Here is a 14479-nt window from a genome sequence, read left to right on the forward strand (position 1 = left end):
ATGTGTGATTATTTGGGAATTGATCTCTATACTAGTTTTTCTATATTAATTGCATGTCTATGTGTAGTTGATTGAGAATCTAGTGATGGCTAGACATGTTTTTTATTAAATAGGTTTGTCAATTAATTTGATGGATTATTCTTATGCTTGATGGCTTATTCTACAATTTAATTCATGTTTGTAGGTAGGTAGACAATCTTTACTTGATTGGATATTCCATGATTCTCTAGATTGATGTATGCTACAATTGTAACTAATTTGATGGGTCAAGTTTAGAATTGATGAGTTGTTCTACACTTAGTTTATTTGTTGGTTAGGTAGATAATACATTATTGAATTTGATAGTCCATGCTTAATATTGCAATTGGTAGTCGCATTTTGTTTACAAGAATGTTTTCCTCAAATTAGTTGAAAGTGTGTGGTTTGGTGAACAAGCTTGGTGGCAATTTCAATGCACTCCAAGACCTCACTTCTCATCTCTTAAATCCCTATCTCAACTTAGTTTTATTTTACTTGCATTTTAATTTCCTTGCATCTTTGTTTAATCAACCAATCTCTCTCTTTGCAATCATTTGGTATATTAGAGTTAAAGTTAAATTCTAACACGTATAATCTCTTGGGACGATCCCTACTCACTCTTGTTACGTTAGTAGTAGTGGTGGTAGTGGTTTTTATAAATTTAAACTTAACTTAAAAGGCTTTTCTTGAACTGCACATTCACTACATTATTTTGGCGTATACAAGCGGCCTCGTCACCAAACTTTATTTGAAATCACATGAATGTAATAAATGTAGAATTTTGCCTTTAATGTGAATAATATGAAAATCTATGGTTTTAGCATGTCATTTTTGCACCAGAGTGTGCATGTGTATGAAATTTGTTCTTTGGAATTCATTTACCTTTTGTGAGGTGTGGCCAAGAGCTAAACACCATTTTGTTCTCACTTTTACATTTTGGTTTCATATATTGCATTTTTGGGAAAAAAAAAAAAAAAAAAAAAAAGGAAAATGAGAGGCTTTAAGGGTTTATTTTCAAATCAGTTGGTACAAAGTATGCACGAGCATATTCACTAGGACTCATTTAATATGCATGATGTGTGGCCAAGGGCCAAATGGTCTTTTGATTGCATTTAGGTCCGGTTGTTGCATGTTTTACCTTTTAAGGGCATTTTTCACGCATTGAAGTTTAGATAGGTCATATTTTGCATCGGCGGTATTTTTAAACCGTGGATCATTGCGTTCCTAATAGGTAATTTACGTCTACGTACATGATCATTTTCATGAAAACCCCCTTCTTTGGTGAAATGAGCCTCCTATGGACTCATTTCATATTTTTCTTACATATTTTGGTTTAAGGGCATTTTGGGGTTTTCTTTCGGGAAATAAATTATTGCCTTGACTTCGTCACTTAGAAAATGTGATTTTAGGGGGGGTTTCTTTACGGCATTTTTCTGAAAAAAAGTTGTCTTGGTCTCGAAAATCCCACGTCGGTTCCATTTTTCTGGTTTTTTTGCTATTTTTCCACTTCAGGTTGGGTGGAACCGGTTCAGTGGGGCTAAACTGGTTCAAGGTACATTTTTGGGTCAAACATGGATGTTCTGTCCATGTTGAACCCGTTCAGGGGTGCTGAACCGGTTCAGGTCCTCCAGAACTTTTTTCTGCAGGTTTAGTTTTGGCCTTCCAACTTCAAACTGTCATAACTCTTTCGTTTTAACTCCAAATTAGTCTGTTCTTGAGTCTAAACGGACTGCGTCGAAGTAATATTTCTAATGGTACCAATTTTAGTTTCGAATTTTGCTCCTAACTCGAGATATCCTTATTTTAGTGAGAGGGTGTCAGAATTTAGTTCGAACCGGGATAGGGTTCTTTTGGGTTTTCTTTTCTTTTGGCCTTGGGATTTCATGTGAAGTTACCAAAGGATATTTTTGGGTATTTTTGATCTAATTTGACTTATTGGAAGTCAATTTCCTTCCTTTTAGCTTGCTCCTTCTCTTGTAGGGTTTTGATACCCTAGTTTCTGTTTTGCTTCCATTAAGTCTCGAAACTCCTTGGAAGGCCATTGTTGTGTCTTAGGGGTGACATACATCTCTAAAGATTTGCTTATATATTTTCTTCTACATTTTTGGATCCGTTTCGGGTCATCACATGATACACTAGGTTTGTAAAATCCAGGGTTATCACAATTAAAATACTGACATTAAGTGATATGACTTATTAAAAGAAAATACTTTATGTGACAAGATATAATTGGTTGGGCATCCATCGATCACGTAGTGTCACTACGCTTCGTTTGTTTCGACGTAAAATAATTTTTTGTTTCTTTTTTTTAGATAAAATATTTTTTATTTTTCGGTATTTGGCAAAGATCGAGGTTGAGGTCGAGTCCATCAGGTAGGGCGTGTAGAATAATTGGCCGAAAATTGATGAATAAATATTTTTATTAGATTTTAATATTTTTTCTCTTCATAAATATTTTATGACAGCCAAACATAAGAAATACACAAAAATTATTTTTTGAAATATATTTTACGCTCAAACAAACAGAGTCTTCTTACAAATTGATTAATTTTGGAACCTTATCATGTCAACGCATTGTTGTGAATTACTTTTTATCTTTACTAAGCTTTTATTAACAACTAATGTTACTGTTTTAAACTGTGGCATATTGTTTTTACTTTGCACGCAAATTTGGAGAGAAAATTGAGGTAAAATTTGCAGCAAGTCTTGAGTGTTTAAAATTAACATTCCCAGAAAAAAAAAAAAGTTATTACAAAAATAAATAAATAAAAAGTTCTGTAATGTGTAAAATTCGTCAGTGTAGATCTGTTATTGCATCCGTTTTTTCTGGGTAGATAAAATTTTTATCTGCACCGCCAGATGGTAAAATGGAGGAGGAGGAATAATTTTTTTAAAAAATAGAAGGAAACAGCATCCTGTGGCACTCTCATCGATAGATGCAATAGACAAGACTTATCTTCCTTTTGAAGTGTCAGCTCAGCTGCTTTAAATTTCTTCAATTTTTAAAGAACACATGTACACATTTCTTTATTTGTTTTGGACAAACCATATGCTATCATCTTGGCCGTTTAAATTGTTAAAAAATTGGCCAGTGACAATTTTTCAAAAGAAGCATTATTGAGATGTATTTTCTTAAATTGTGTGGTTTTAAGTATTTTAAAATATTGGGTGATGTAAAATATCATAGATAAATGATAGGGAGGCTGAAGAATTAACCCCGAATAAGTTCCAAATCTAACGTGTTTTTGTCCACCTCATCCACTTAAACAGTTTCAAAAAAATAATTATTTAACATATGATAAGAATAACCAATCACGCCAAATTCGATATTAATTCGGGGATTCCTTTTTGGTTCCCCTATCATTATTCTATTTAAAATGTAGGGTTAAGATATATTACTTCCGTCTCATATTAATTGTTCATTTCAAAAAATTTGACTCATTACTACTTTTATTTTTGAGTCATTTGATATCATTTTTAGTCGTATTCCTTTTATATACTTATATACTACATATATCCCATATTAGATGTCTACTTCAGTAACTTCAACTCACAAAAATTGAATTTTTTAAGTAGACAACTAATATAAGACGAAAGTAATAGTTAACTTAAATGATCTTCATCGGTATGATTTAAGAGATATATTGGTGAATATAGCTATAATTTGGTTGGCAAATTAGGGTTTAAGTATTTTGTAATGTGCTTGATGTAATAATTTATCCTAATGCCTTTTGGCACAACCTAAGTTGGCAGCATTTGATGCTTATCCTGGTACATTTGCCAAAAGTGACACAGCAATCTTTAGATAAGAGCTTGTGCCATAATGTCCTTGTTGGGATAATTGGATAGTACCTATCCCATGATAACCAAAACAAAGATAATTATAGACAATTTAGGACCAAGTTGTTGGTTTTTTTTTTTTTTTTTTTTTTTTTTTTTTTTTTTTTTTTTTTTTGAAGTTAAAGCAAATATGCACGTACACTACTTCCATCGAGGTTCGAACCCCTAACATCTCCTTTGAAAAGGAAGGGGTAATACCGCTTGGCCATTTGATCCTTTGGTATTTAGGACCAAGTTGAGACAATCAAAATTGTATAATTTTGGAGTAAATTAGACTAATCTCCTTTTATTTTTGGACAAATTACACAGGGATAGATCTTTCATCCGTTATTCATTTTATCTCCTTTGAGATTTGGTGTGCGTGCTCAACACCACCCTTAACATTTTCGTTCCGATAGGTCTATTAACCAAATTTTATAAAATGATAATTTTACCATTTCCTTGTGTAAATACAATATAATATATTAATATAAAAGTATTATTGGCTTTTCATACTCAAAGTCACTTCAACTAATGAATGAATTTAAGGGAGGTCAAAGTAATAAACACTTAACGGTCTATCCACGTGTAATTTGTCCAAACCTTAAAAGAGGGCATTGGAATATCACCGTATGTTGTAATTTTAAATTTTTTATTTTATTTTATTTTATTTTATTTTGGTTGATAATTTTCTCCAATGTACCGGAAGAGTCCAAATGCAACCACAGGCCACTGCAACAATTATGGTCTCTAACAAAAATTTTATTTGCCGTTAAAAGAAAAAAAAAATTAATAAATAAAATAATTGCTGCAATAACTACTTAGTAACATTTATAGGAAGAATTTGTATTTATTGTCATAACCTGTGTCGCAACAAGCATGGTAGCAATTGTATCTGCTGCTGTATCTAAGAAAAATATGGTAGCAAATATGAATGTTACGAAAAATGACACTATTTTAAATGGTCATAACAATACATGTAAATGAAGCAAATTTTTTTTAAAAAATTAAATTTTATAATCAAGGTAAATCCATTCATAAACCAAATTTAATAACCAAATAAACCCAATCCACAACAAAGTCAACAAAAAAAAAAGAAAAGAATTACTATGCATTTATGAGTGTAACTATGTCTCAATAACAAAGAAAATAAAAGAATTTTTAATGTCTCAAATTCTTAGGATTTGCATCAAATCGTAAAAAAAGAAGAGACCCCATGTATCATCCTTGTCATCCTCTAAGTACCATCGTTCGCTACGTACAACCTGAAATAAAATATTTAACGTATTAGAAACTAACAACTAGTATTTGAATGAATACAAACAATTATGCATCAAATAAGTCCCCGATATTAATAGGTCTTTATCATAAAGATAAATTTAGCAACACAACTAAGTTGAATATATATTCTATGTTTCAGGCAACTCAATCATTGGGTAGCAAATAAACTAATCATTTCAAAAGAAATCTCTTTCCTACCACTCCCTCTTGGTTTTCTGTAGTCTAGTTGCACAACTCATGAAGCCAAGAAATATTATCCCAAGAGCCAAACAAACTCTCTCCTATCTATGCAACCCTTCCTCTGAGTCCCCACTCTCTCTCTCTCTCTCTCTCTCTCTCACTCACTGAAGAGAACAAAGCTGGTTCCTTTAAACTAAACAAAAAGAACAAATTCCAGCAAGCAATGCTGGGAAGCACCCCTGCATTCCATAGGGATCTGTGTGTGTGTGTGTCTGTGTGTGTACTAGAAAAAAACCATTATTTTGCTTTTCTTTTCACACATCTCCTTCCCTCTGACTTCTTTCTCTCCCCTTAACAGACCCTTAAACCCTTCCTAAAACCCAGTGTGTAATAAGACTCCTAAAACTCAAAACTACCCATTAACATACCCTTCTCAAATGAGTTCATCAAACTTTCTCATTAACTAGAAAATCCAAGATGATTATAAAAGTAAGTCTCTCTCTGGTCAATTCAAATCTAGTGGGATATGTAATAGCCAATGGAGAGAGAGGGTGGGTGGTCAGAGATAATAACCAAAATGAGTTTGCTTAAATGTAATGCCAACAAAATGGGCAAAGCTGTCATGTTGTTGAGACTCGAATCACAGAAAAAAAATATTCTTAAATGTAATGCCAACAAGTATATAAAAAATCAGATTGTTCGTTAATCACTAGTTTTCGGGAAAAAAAAAGGTAGTGAATGACCAATTGACCTCTAGAATTTTCACATATTTCTTAGGCCATACAACCACATCACAAAGATAAAAATTTCCTTTGAACATGAATTTCGACTGAGACCCTTTTTCAGCATTATTAGAGATTTCCATTAGGTAGAAAGCACAAGTACATAGTGAAAATTTGAAGTTCATAAAAGTGAAAGAAATTGAATCAGCAATTTTATAAGCAAATGAAAGTTCTGGTTCTGTCATTTTAGATTAAAGTAAAAATAATGTTAGATTCTTGTTCACATGAACCATGAAGCCCTGAATTTAAGAACTACTAGAAACAAAAACAAAAACAAAAAAAAAAAAAAAATGGATAATCAAAACAATTCAATAGTTAAACAATCAACTGTACCCAAAATTCAGTCAAGTGACTAGAAGTGTCCCAATTATCTGCTCGAAAAGTCAGACCAAATGTATACACCTGTAAAAATTAAAAACTCTCATGAAAATATAAATACATTGTACTAGCAGAACAATGATTGATTAAATCAGATTCTAAACAAAACTGGGATAAGAAGTTATACATCAGAAAGAGCAGCAGTATATGTATACATGAAGCAATATATATAGGAATTATATGAAATTTTAGGAGTGAGTAGTTTACACTCCGTATATATATATATATATATATATATATTACATGTATATAGCGGTCCGCAGCAACGAATTAATCAAATTGAATCATTCGAACTTTGTTGTAGAGAAGCTAGCAAGATTCATTTAGATCGTTCATGTTCTAAGGTATTTGTCCGTTCATTCTTTTTGACAGACACCCCTAGGGAACAAATGCCTACAAGCTAACTGTTAGACAGTAGCTAGATTCACTTGGAACTTTCAAGTTCTAAGGTATTTGTCCCTTCATTCTTTTTGATAGACACAAAGGTGCTATAACGGACACATACCGATATCCATGTCATGCCTGACATGGGTATTTCACAAATATTAAAGAGGCCTAGAAACAAAGGTTGCATGGCGTGAGGAATGCACAAAGAGCTTATACTAACCTTTCCAACCTCAGGGGATGGTTTGCTGTTGGGATTTGGACGCAGAATAACAACCTTCACTACAGTAGCTGCAAAATACATGTGAAAGTTAATTCCAAATTTCTTATAATATACTAAAAACAATCAGGTTAACTTAGATTAGAAGGTCATGGAGTCTTCTGTCGGTACGTTAGTCCTGATTCTGTACAAAAGAATGTGGGACTACAGAATGCAGTAAAACAGAAAGATAAAACACAAGGAAAATCAATATATATGCAAGAAGATTGGCTGGTAAAATAGAGAGTGAAAAGATTATCTAAATGAAAAAGTCGGCAAATTAAAGAAACTATAAGCCCTTCCAGGCTAATTGAATCAGAGTAGCATTTTTAATACCTCAAACCCTTCCATGGCATTACTGGCCTCCTCAACAGATCTCATCTCCACAGACGCAAACTTCTTCTCATGATTTATATAAACATTGACAACAGAATCCCCTGAATCTTACAAAAGGGAATAGACCTAGGAGTTGGAGTTCATCCAATTAAAAGGAACGTAACATAGGTATGAAAGACTAAAAAATGCTACTAAACCGGACCAGCAGTGTTTCCTCCAATTACAGACATCACGTGGCTGAAAAAGGTCACCACAGACTGCATAAAAGGCCTTACAAGATTAACAAAGCTGAAAGCATTTTGAGGAAAGCCAGACCACAAAGAATAACAATCAGGTGAAACTAAAGCGTAGCAGAAGCTACAGAAGCCGGCAATGCCCATTGACAGCACAGTGGGGCTAGTAGCCCAACACTGCCTTCCTACAACAAAGAATAGACACAAAAACAAACACGAAACACAAGAAAAACCCAAAACTCTCTCAGTTCAGAATTACTGCACCAAGTAAACAAGTAAAAGAAAAATAATAGAGCCCGTCTGGGACAATGGCCAAAAAAAGAAGATGTTTTATGTGCAAATAAATGAACAAATAAGTTTGGCTTATACCAAAACAACAGCATGCAATTTGATGCAAACTTTCCACACTAGATCAAACAGGGGAAAAAATGTAGCAGTCATGAAAATATAACAAATGTAATCACATAAAATGGAACACGTACCTGTTGCAGCAACAGCACTGGCTGTTATTGGAGAAGCAGGAGGTACCGTGTCAAACCCACTGATCCTTTTGCTGCATTTAATTTTAATACCAAGAGGATCAAACAATTTTCTATTCAAATGAGCATTTTCATCTACCTCTCCAAACTCGAATACAAAAACAAATCAAAATGTGTGAAGAGGCAAAGCTGGGGCATGACATTAAATAAGGGTATGGATCATGGCAAAGGATGACTGGATGAGTCCCAAGTGCCTACTAAAAATATGCATCCCCAGCATGCACAACAAAGAATGTAAGGGTTATATCAATCATTCACCATGATTTTCTTCCCTTCTATAAGTATTACTTGTTCACTGCAAGTTAAGTAAAACTACTTTTTCTTTTCCAACCCGCACTACCCACCTCCTCCTCCCTGCCCCCAATAAAAGGAAAACCTTTTTTTTAGTAAAATAAAAAAAATAATAATAATAAAAGGAAGGAGAAGAAGAGAAGAAATACACCTAGTAACCTTTATTGGGCATTTTACATTATATTTAATAGAAAATTCCTCTAGTCCTGTTAATCTGGTTTCTCTCAACATATATCCTCTCACCTACAATTACTCAAACAATAATCCACGCAGCACATCCAATGGCATTTGCTATTAAACTTTCTAACTACAACATGAGCATTCCACTATTATTATGGAGTCCTCTTTCACATTTATGAGTGCAGCTATGTCTCCTTAAAGTGGCAACTATAGATGGATATCAATATTTTACATAATAATATTTCCATAAATTTAAAATAAATAAATAAATAAAAGACAAAATATTACACTCTGTTTTGGTTGAAGGATTTAGTAGGGGAAAGAAATTAATCAGTTGTACTCTTATGTGCACACACACATTAGGATTTAGAATTTTTTTTATTGCGCAATTTCGTTTCGTTTATACCTATTTCTATATTATGGACACACACACACACATATATGCAGATACATATATAGAGAAAGAAAGAACGAATCAGAATTACCTGTTTCGATATTATGGACACACACACATATATTTATGCATATACATATACAGAGAGAAAGAACGAATCAGAATTCTAAAAACAGCTTCAAACTCAGAAATCTAGGGTTTCCTACAATATTAAAATCAATCCCTAATTAAAGCATGAAATCCAACAAAAACAAAGCAATACAGACGGAATTTACCTGCAATACTGATTGAATCAGAGAGAAACAAAGCAGGCGAATCAGATCGATTTAGCTCCAAAATCAAATAGGACAGACCAATTAATCAAATCAACAGCTTGGTTTGGATTTCTCTCCGAATTAGAATCGAAGCTCTCCATTGAAAATGGAAACGACGCTCTTAGATTGAGAAGTTCTGATCAGATAGAGTGAGAGAACCCTGGATATTCTCGACTCGAAGCTGGAGTCTGATTCCCGGCCACGAAGATTGGGACTTGGAAACGCAGACATCATCGCTCCATGAAGAGTTGCTGTTGCTTTTGGAGTGCGATGAATTGATTTTGGGAATAGAGTTAGAGAACGACAAGTTTATGATGAAGAGTGAGAAAGAGGACTGGGGTGAGGAGTGAGAAAAGAAAATAAAAAGAAAAATTTATTACGAAAGAGAGTGAGGAGTGAGAAAATAAAAAAGAAAATATGAAGCATTTTCTAAAAGTTCTCATGGTACTGTTGAAAAAATATTTTCTAACAGCATTTTTTCATAAATGGTGCTAAATTTTTGCTGCTAGAACTATCTTTTGTTGTAGTGTGACAACGGTCGGATTGGACAGTCTGAGCATAGGGCAAATATGGTTAATAAACAATTTCTTATAAACTGAAACTCCATATCAAATCCTTCCCATTCCTTCCCCTTTTCAGATGGGTGTCATAATAAATGTTTATCCATTTGACTGAATAAAAAAAGAGAAATAGAATTTGAATAGGAAGCGAGGGAGTGGGTCTATGATATCTATGCAGATGGATCTTATATATATATATCGTACAATGAAGTACCACACGAGTGACCAGCTGTTAAGAAGGCAAGAGGGGACCAACAAAGCCCCCCAGAAAGCATTTGAGGGGATTCATCTTCATTCCATTTCCTCTAGATCTACACCGAGAACATTCTCGTATTCTACTGGGAGATTCACCCTAGAACTTGCCACTTGTGATAGGGCAGGACTCAATTCTTGTCAAATTCCACCGTCTCCTCTACGGTCTCCCAACCAAGCCTACAAATAAGTAATGCTGTAATAATCTGACCCAACCCTTTCTTTTCTTCCCCGCCATTATGACTGGTTATGCACTTAAGCAGCTACCCACGTATATGGAGAAGAAAGCTTGCACTTCTTCAGCACCCCTTCTTTCAGTCCTATGCACAAATTTCATATACTATCAATGTTGTTACCAAAGAATACCCTTGTAAGAAGCAAAGCAATAGTCCCAGAAAAATGCCAATACTAGGTGATCCATGTATGGAAATATTGTAGAAATGAACCACTTTCAGTCTCAAATGCTAACTTTAGTGATCAAAACCATTTCTTTCTTATTTATTTCCAACACTTTCAATCACAAATTCCAACTTTAGTGATCAAAACCATTTCTTTCTTATTTATTTTATTAAATTTCCTTTGAAGATGAGAATACTAGAGCAGGACCATAGCAAATTAAGAGTTCAAAATAAATAGGCTAGACTTTTTAATGCTTTTACTTTTTTCATTCCAATGAAAAGAATTCAACTAATGTACAATCTATAACTCGGATAATAAAAAATTTCATTATAAATCATATGAAAAGGAAAACCATTTTGATGATTAAAACTATCTCATTGCTTTCCAACTATGTCAATTCTAGAAGTCTACCCTTATCGTACCACAAGTAGAGTGAGTGAAATACCATATTTGAGTTGATGTTCCATGTACCATAATCATCTCTGTTCCAGGTAACATCGAGTGAAGACTAGGAGCTGATCACTTCATGCTTACTTGACACTTATTGAGGTCTTCATTCGAGTTATATCCAATGCGATTTTGTAGTAAAGGTTCAACCATTCTCAAGAAGTGTCACGTTACCAGTGATCACTTCATGCTTACTTGACACTTATTGAGGTCTTCATTCGAGTTATATCCAATGCGATTTTGTAGTAAAGGTTCAACCATTCTCAAGAAGTGTCACGTTACCAGAATTCAGCCTCAAAACTGTGGAGTATATGCTTGAGTTGGGGGCAATCTCCAACAAGCCCTTCAGCCTGTCTGGAGAGACTCATGGCTCAGTTAGAACCATGCTTCCAGAGCACTGGAAAATGAGAATGAAGACATAAAAGTGCGTTGCTTTCAAGAAAAACCTTGCACTGTAATTGCAGAAAGTGGTTATGAAGTGGCAAACACAAGAGATGTCAATTTGAACTGGCTGTGCTTCAGTTCTGATTTCAGATTATCACATACCACTATTGAGCAATGCAAAGTCTTTTTCCTCAAAATTCTTGAAGAGGACAGTCTTCACTTGAAGAGAATCTTATTGGGGGATGGGCTTCAGGTTAATAGGATGCATTTAAAGGTTGTGTCTCCTCCAAACAAGATTAAAGTCTCCTGCATGATACTTTTAGTGGCTGAGAATAATGGACACTTGAGTTCATGGCTACTGATAGCTCATGATCTTGACAATGACTGGTTTGAAGATTTGAAAATTGACTTGTTTCAGATCGGTGAAGAGAGGGACCACCTGGAAACAAGGACAGGAAAGGACGCTAATATGTTAGGTAATGGGATTTGAGGTAGAAAGGAAATAAAACTACGAGTTTGTCATTCTCCAAAGAGAAGAAAAGAAGAAGAAGAACAAAAAAGTAGCTTTCAACCTTCCATAATTACTATATATATATAAATATTGTGAATTAAGAAAGAGTACCTTACTTCAAGAAAATATGCCACCATCAGAGTTTTCAGTTTAAGTATCAGCCCAACTGCGACCAGGATTCTTCTGTATTCTCTTTTCCCTCATCAACTTCCTGACTTGAGCTGATCCTTCCCAGTCACCAGAAGCGGCAAATATGCTAGATAATTGTACATAAGCACCTGCATTCTCGGGATCAAGCCCAGTGATTCGCTCTGCCACTTTCTTTGCAAGAGTGTTATCTCCATGAGCTACACAGCCCCTTAAAACTGACGACCACATGCTTGCATCTGCCTCAAATGGCATGTCTTCAATCAGATTCAAAGCTTCTTCAATGAAGCCAGCACGAGCAAAGAGATCAACCATGCAAGAGTAGTGCTCAATCGCCGGATCAATATGGTAGTCCCATTTCATCGCATAAAACCATTTCTTTCCCTCTTCAACCAGTCCACAATGGTCACAGGCTGATAAAACCCCTGTAAATGTGATACCAGTAGGACCAACACCAGCAGAAATCATTTCATTGAACAGACTTAGTGCTTCAAAACCAAAACCATTTGTAGCATAGCCCATTAACATAGAATTCCACGAAACTTCATCAGATTTTATCATTTGGTCAAACAGTTTGCGTCCATTATGAACAAATCCACACTTACAGTAAAAATCAATAAGAGAGGTACAAATGATCTGATCAAGTTCCAGGCCGATGCCAATGGCTCGAGCAAATACCTGTTCGCCAAGTTCAAGTGAAGAAATGCTAGCACAAGCACTGATCACACTGGCCAGGCCAAATTTGTCCATGCCCAATCCTGTCTTGTTCATCTTGCAGAAAATATCTAGTGCATCAATTGGACAACCATTTTGACTGAAACCAACTATCATTGAATTCCAAGAGATCAAGCTTTTAGTTGGCATAGTCTCAAAGATCCTTTTCGCATCTTCAATTCTACCACAATTAGAGTACACAGTGATCATACAATTGAGCAAAACTGTGTCATACACTTCAAGCTCGTCAAATAATTTGCAAGCCTCATAAGGGCTTTCACACTTGGAATATGTATCAACAAGAGCACTAGCAACAATGAGGTCATCAATAACCCCAACTTTAAAAGTAAAAGCATGCATTTTCTTAACATTCTCAAAAATCCCTAAGCTAGTGCAGGCGCTAAAGACACTGGCAAAAGTTGAAGCATCTGCCGGAACTCCATTTTTCTGCATCTTATTGAACAAAAGTAATGCCTCATTTGCTCCGTCATTGGCAGTGTAACTGGAAATTATGGAGTTCCATAACACAACACATGGATTACTTACAAAATCAAAAATTCTTCTTGCATCACTCATTCTGCCACAATTTGCATATCCTGATATCAAGGCTGATAAAGAGAAGTCATCTGGTTCTTGCATCATATTTAACACATGGTTAGCACTATCCAGATCACCGCATTTACCATACATGTTAACAAGTGAACTTCCCAAGACCGAGTCAAATCCCACTTCAACAGTAATGATGCGACCATGAATTTGCTTCCCCCAATCAAGAGCCCCCAAATCAGCACAAGCACCAGCAACTGTCGCCAATACAAATGTATCTGCACAAGATAATTCATACGGATCAAAATTCAAACTCTTAAACAGCCTCACAGCTTCTCTTGGATGCCCATTGCTCGCATACCCATGAATAATTGAATTCCATGCAATCCCATTTTTCCTCGGCATCTCATTGAACAAGCCCCGAGCAACCTCCAACTCACCGGCCTTCGAGAACCCCGAAATGACTACATTCCACGAGAATTCATTCTTGTGCGGCATGAAATTGAATAACTCCAAAGACACGTCCTTGTTTCCGGATTTCATGTAACCTTCAATCATCGTGTTCCAAGTAAAACTATTTCTTTGGGTCATATCATCAAACAGTTTCAGTGCATCGCTCATGTTGCCACACCTCGCATACATTTGTAGGAGGCGGTTTCCGATTGTAACGACAGAATCTAGGACACCCCTTTTGAGAAATAGGAGGTGGAGTTGTCTCCCTTGTCGAATACAATGGTGGGTGTTGCAGGATTGTAGTAAACGGGCACATGAATGTAAATCAAGGTGCATTGATGATTCAGTTGATGAAGGTGGTGGTGGCTTGAGACTTGGTTACTTGATTTGAAGGTTCTAAAATTGGCGGCTAACATAAAAGAGTATAACTTCTTCGGATCGGTGAATAACAACACTCTGATCCGGCTAGGACTTGGATGTTGGACATGCTTATGACATTATTATATTTAAGTATTCAACCCATAATGTTGTATTTTTGTGGGTCCCATTGTGTTGAATAATTACTTTTCTAAACTATGAACATATTATGTTGTAACATTTAAATTAGATTTTTCCTTTAAAATAAAAAAGTAAAAGAGAAGGGAAGGAGCAAGTGTTGAGTGTTGATACCACCAAAAT

General features: G+C 35.1%; 1 protein-coding gene across 3 annotated transcripts; it reads right to left on the reverse strand.

Moving 5' to 3' along the window:
- Window positions 1-4395: 4395 nt before the first annotated feature.
- On the reverse strand, window positions 4396-14261 carry LOC132273633 (putative pentatricopeptide repeat-containing protein At1g77010, mitochondrial). 3 transcript variants are annotated; one of them, XR_009470195.1, is made up of 7 exons: window positions 12058-14261; window positions 11045-11869; window positions 9350-10520; window positions 8153-8223; window positions 7066-7133; window positions 6414-6482; window positions 4396-5102 (listed from the first exon to the last, which is right to left on the reverse strand). XR_009470195.1 is itself a non-coding variant. In XM_059774620.1 (2 exons), the coding sequence occupies exon 1, from the start codon at window positions 14135-14137 to the stop codon at window positions 12092-12094; it is 2046 nt and encodes a 681-aa protein (XP_059630603.1). In that variant the 5' UTR covers window positions 14138-14261; the 3' UTR covers window positions 10587-11869; window positions 12053-12091. The 3 variants fall into 3 exon arrangements, 1 of the variants encoding a protein (XP_059630603.1); XR_009470194.1 differs by having other exon boundaries at window positions 12053-14261; XM_059774620.1 differs by lacking the exons at window positions 4396-5102; window positions 6414-6482; window positions 7066-7133; window positions 8153-8223; window positions 9350-10520 and having other exon boundaries at window positions 10587-11869; window positions 12053-14261.
- Window positions 14262-14479: the final 218 nt, after the last annotated feature.

The sequence above is a fragment of the Cornus florida genome, unplaced genomic scaffold (genome assembly GCF_030987335.1).
Source record: "Cornus florida cultivar Cherokee Brave unplaced genomic scaffold, ASM3098733v1 CherokeeBrave_3.0.0_Hap2_Chr09, whole genome shotgun sequence".
NCBI lineage: Eukaryota > Viridiplantae > Streptophyta > Magnoliopsida > Cornales > Cornaceae > Cornus > Cornus florida.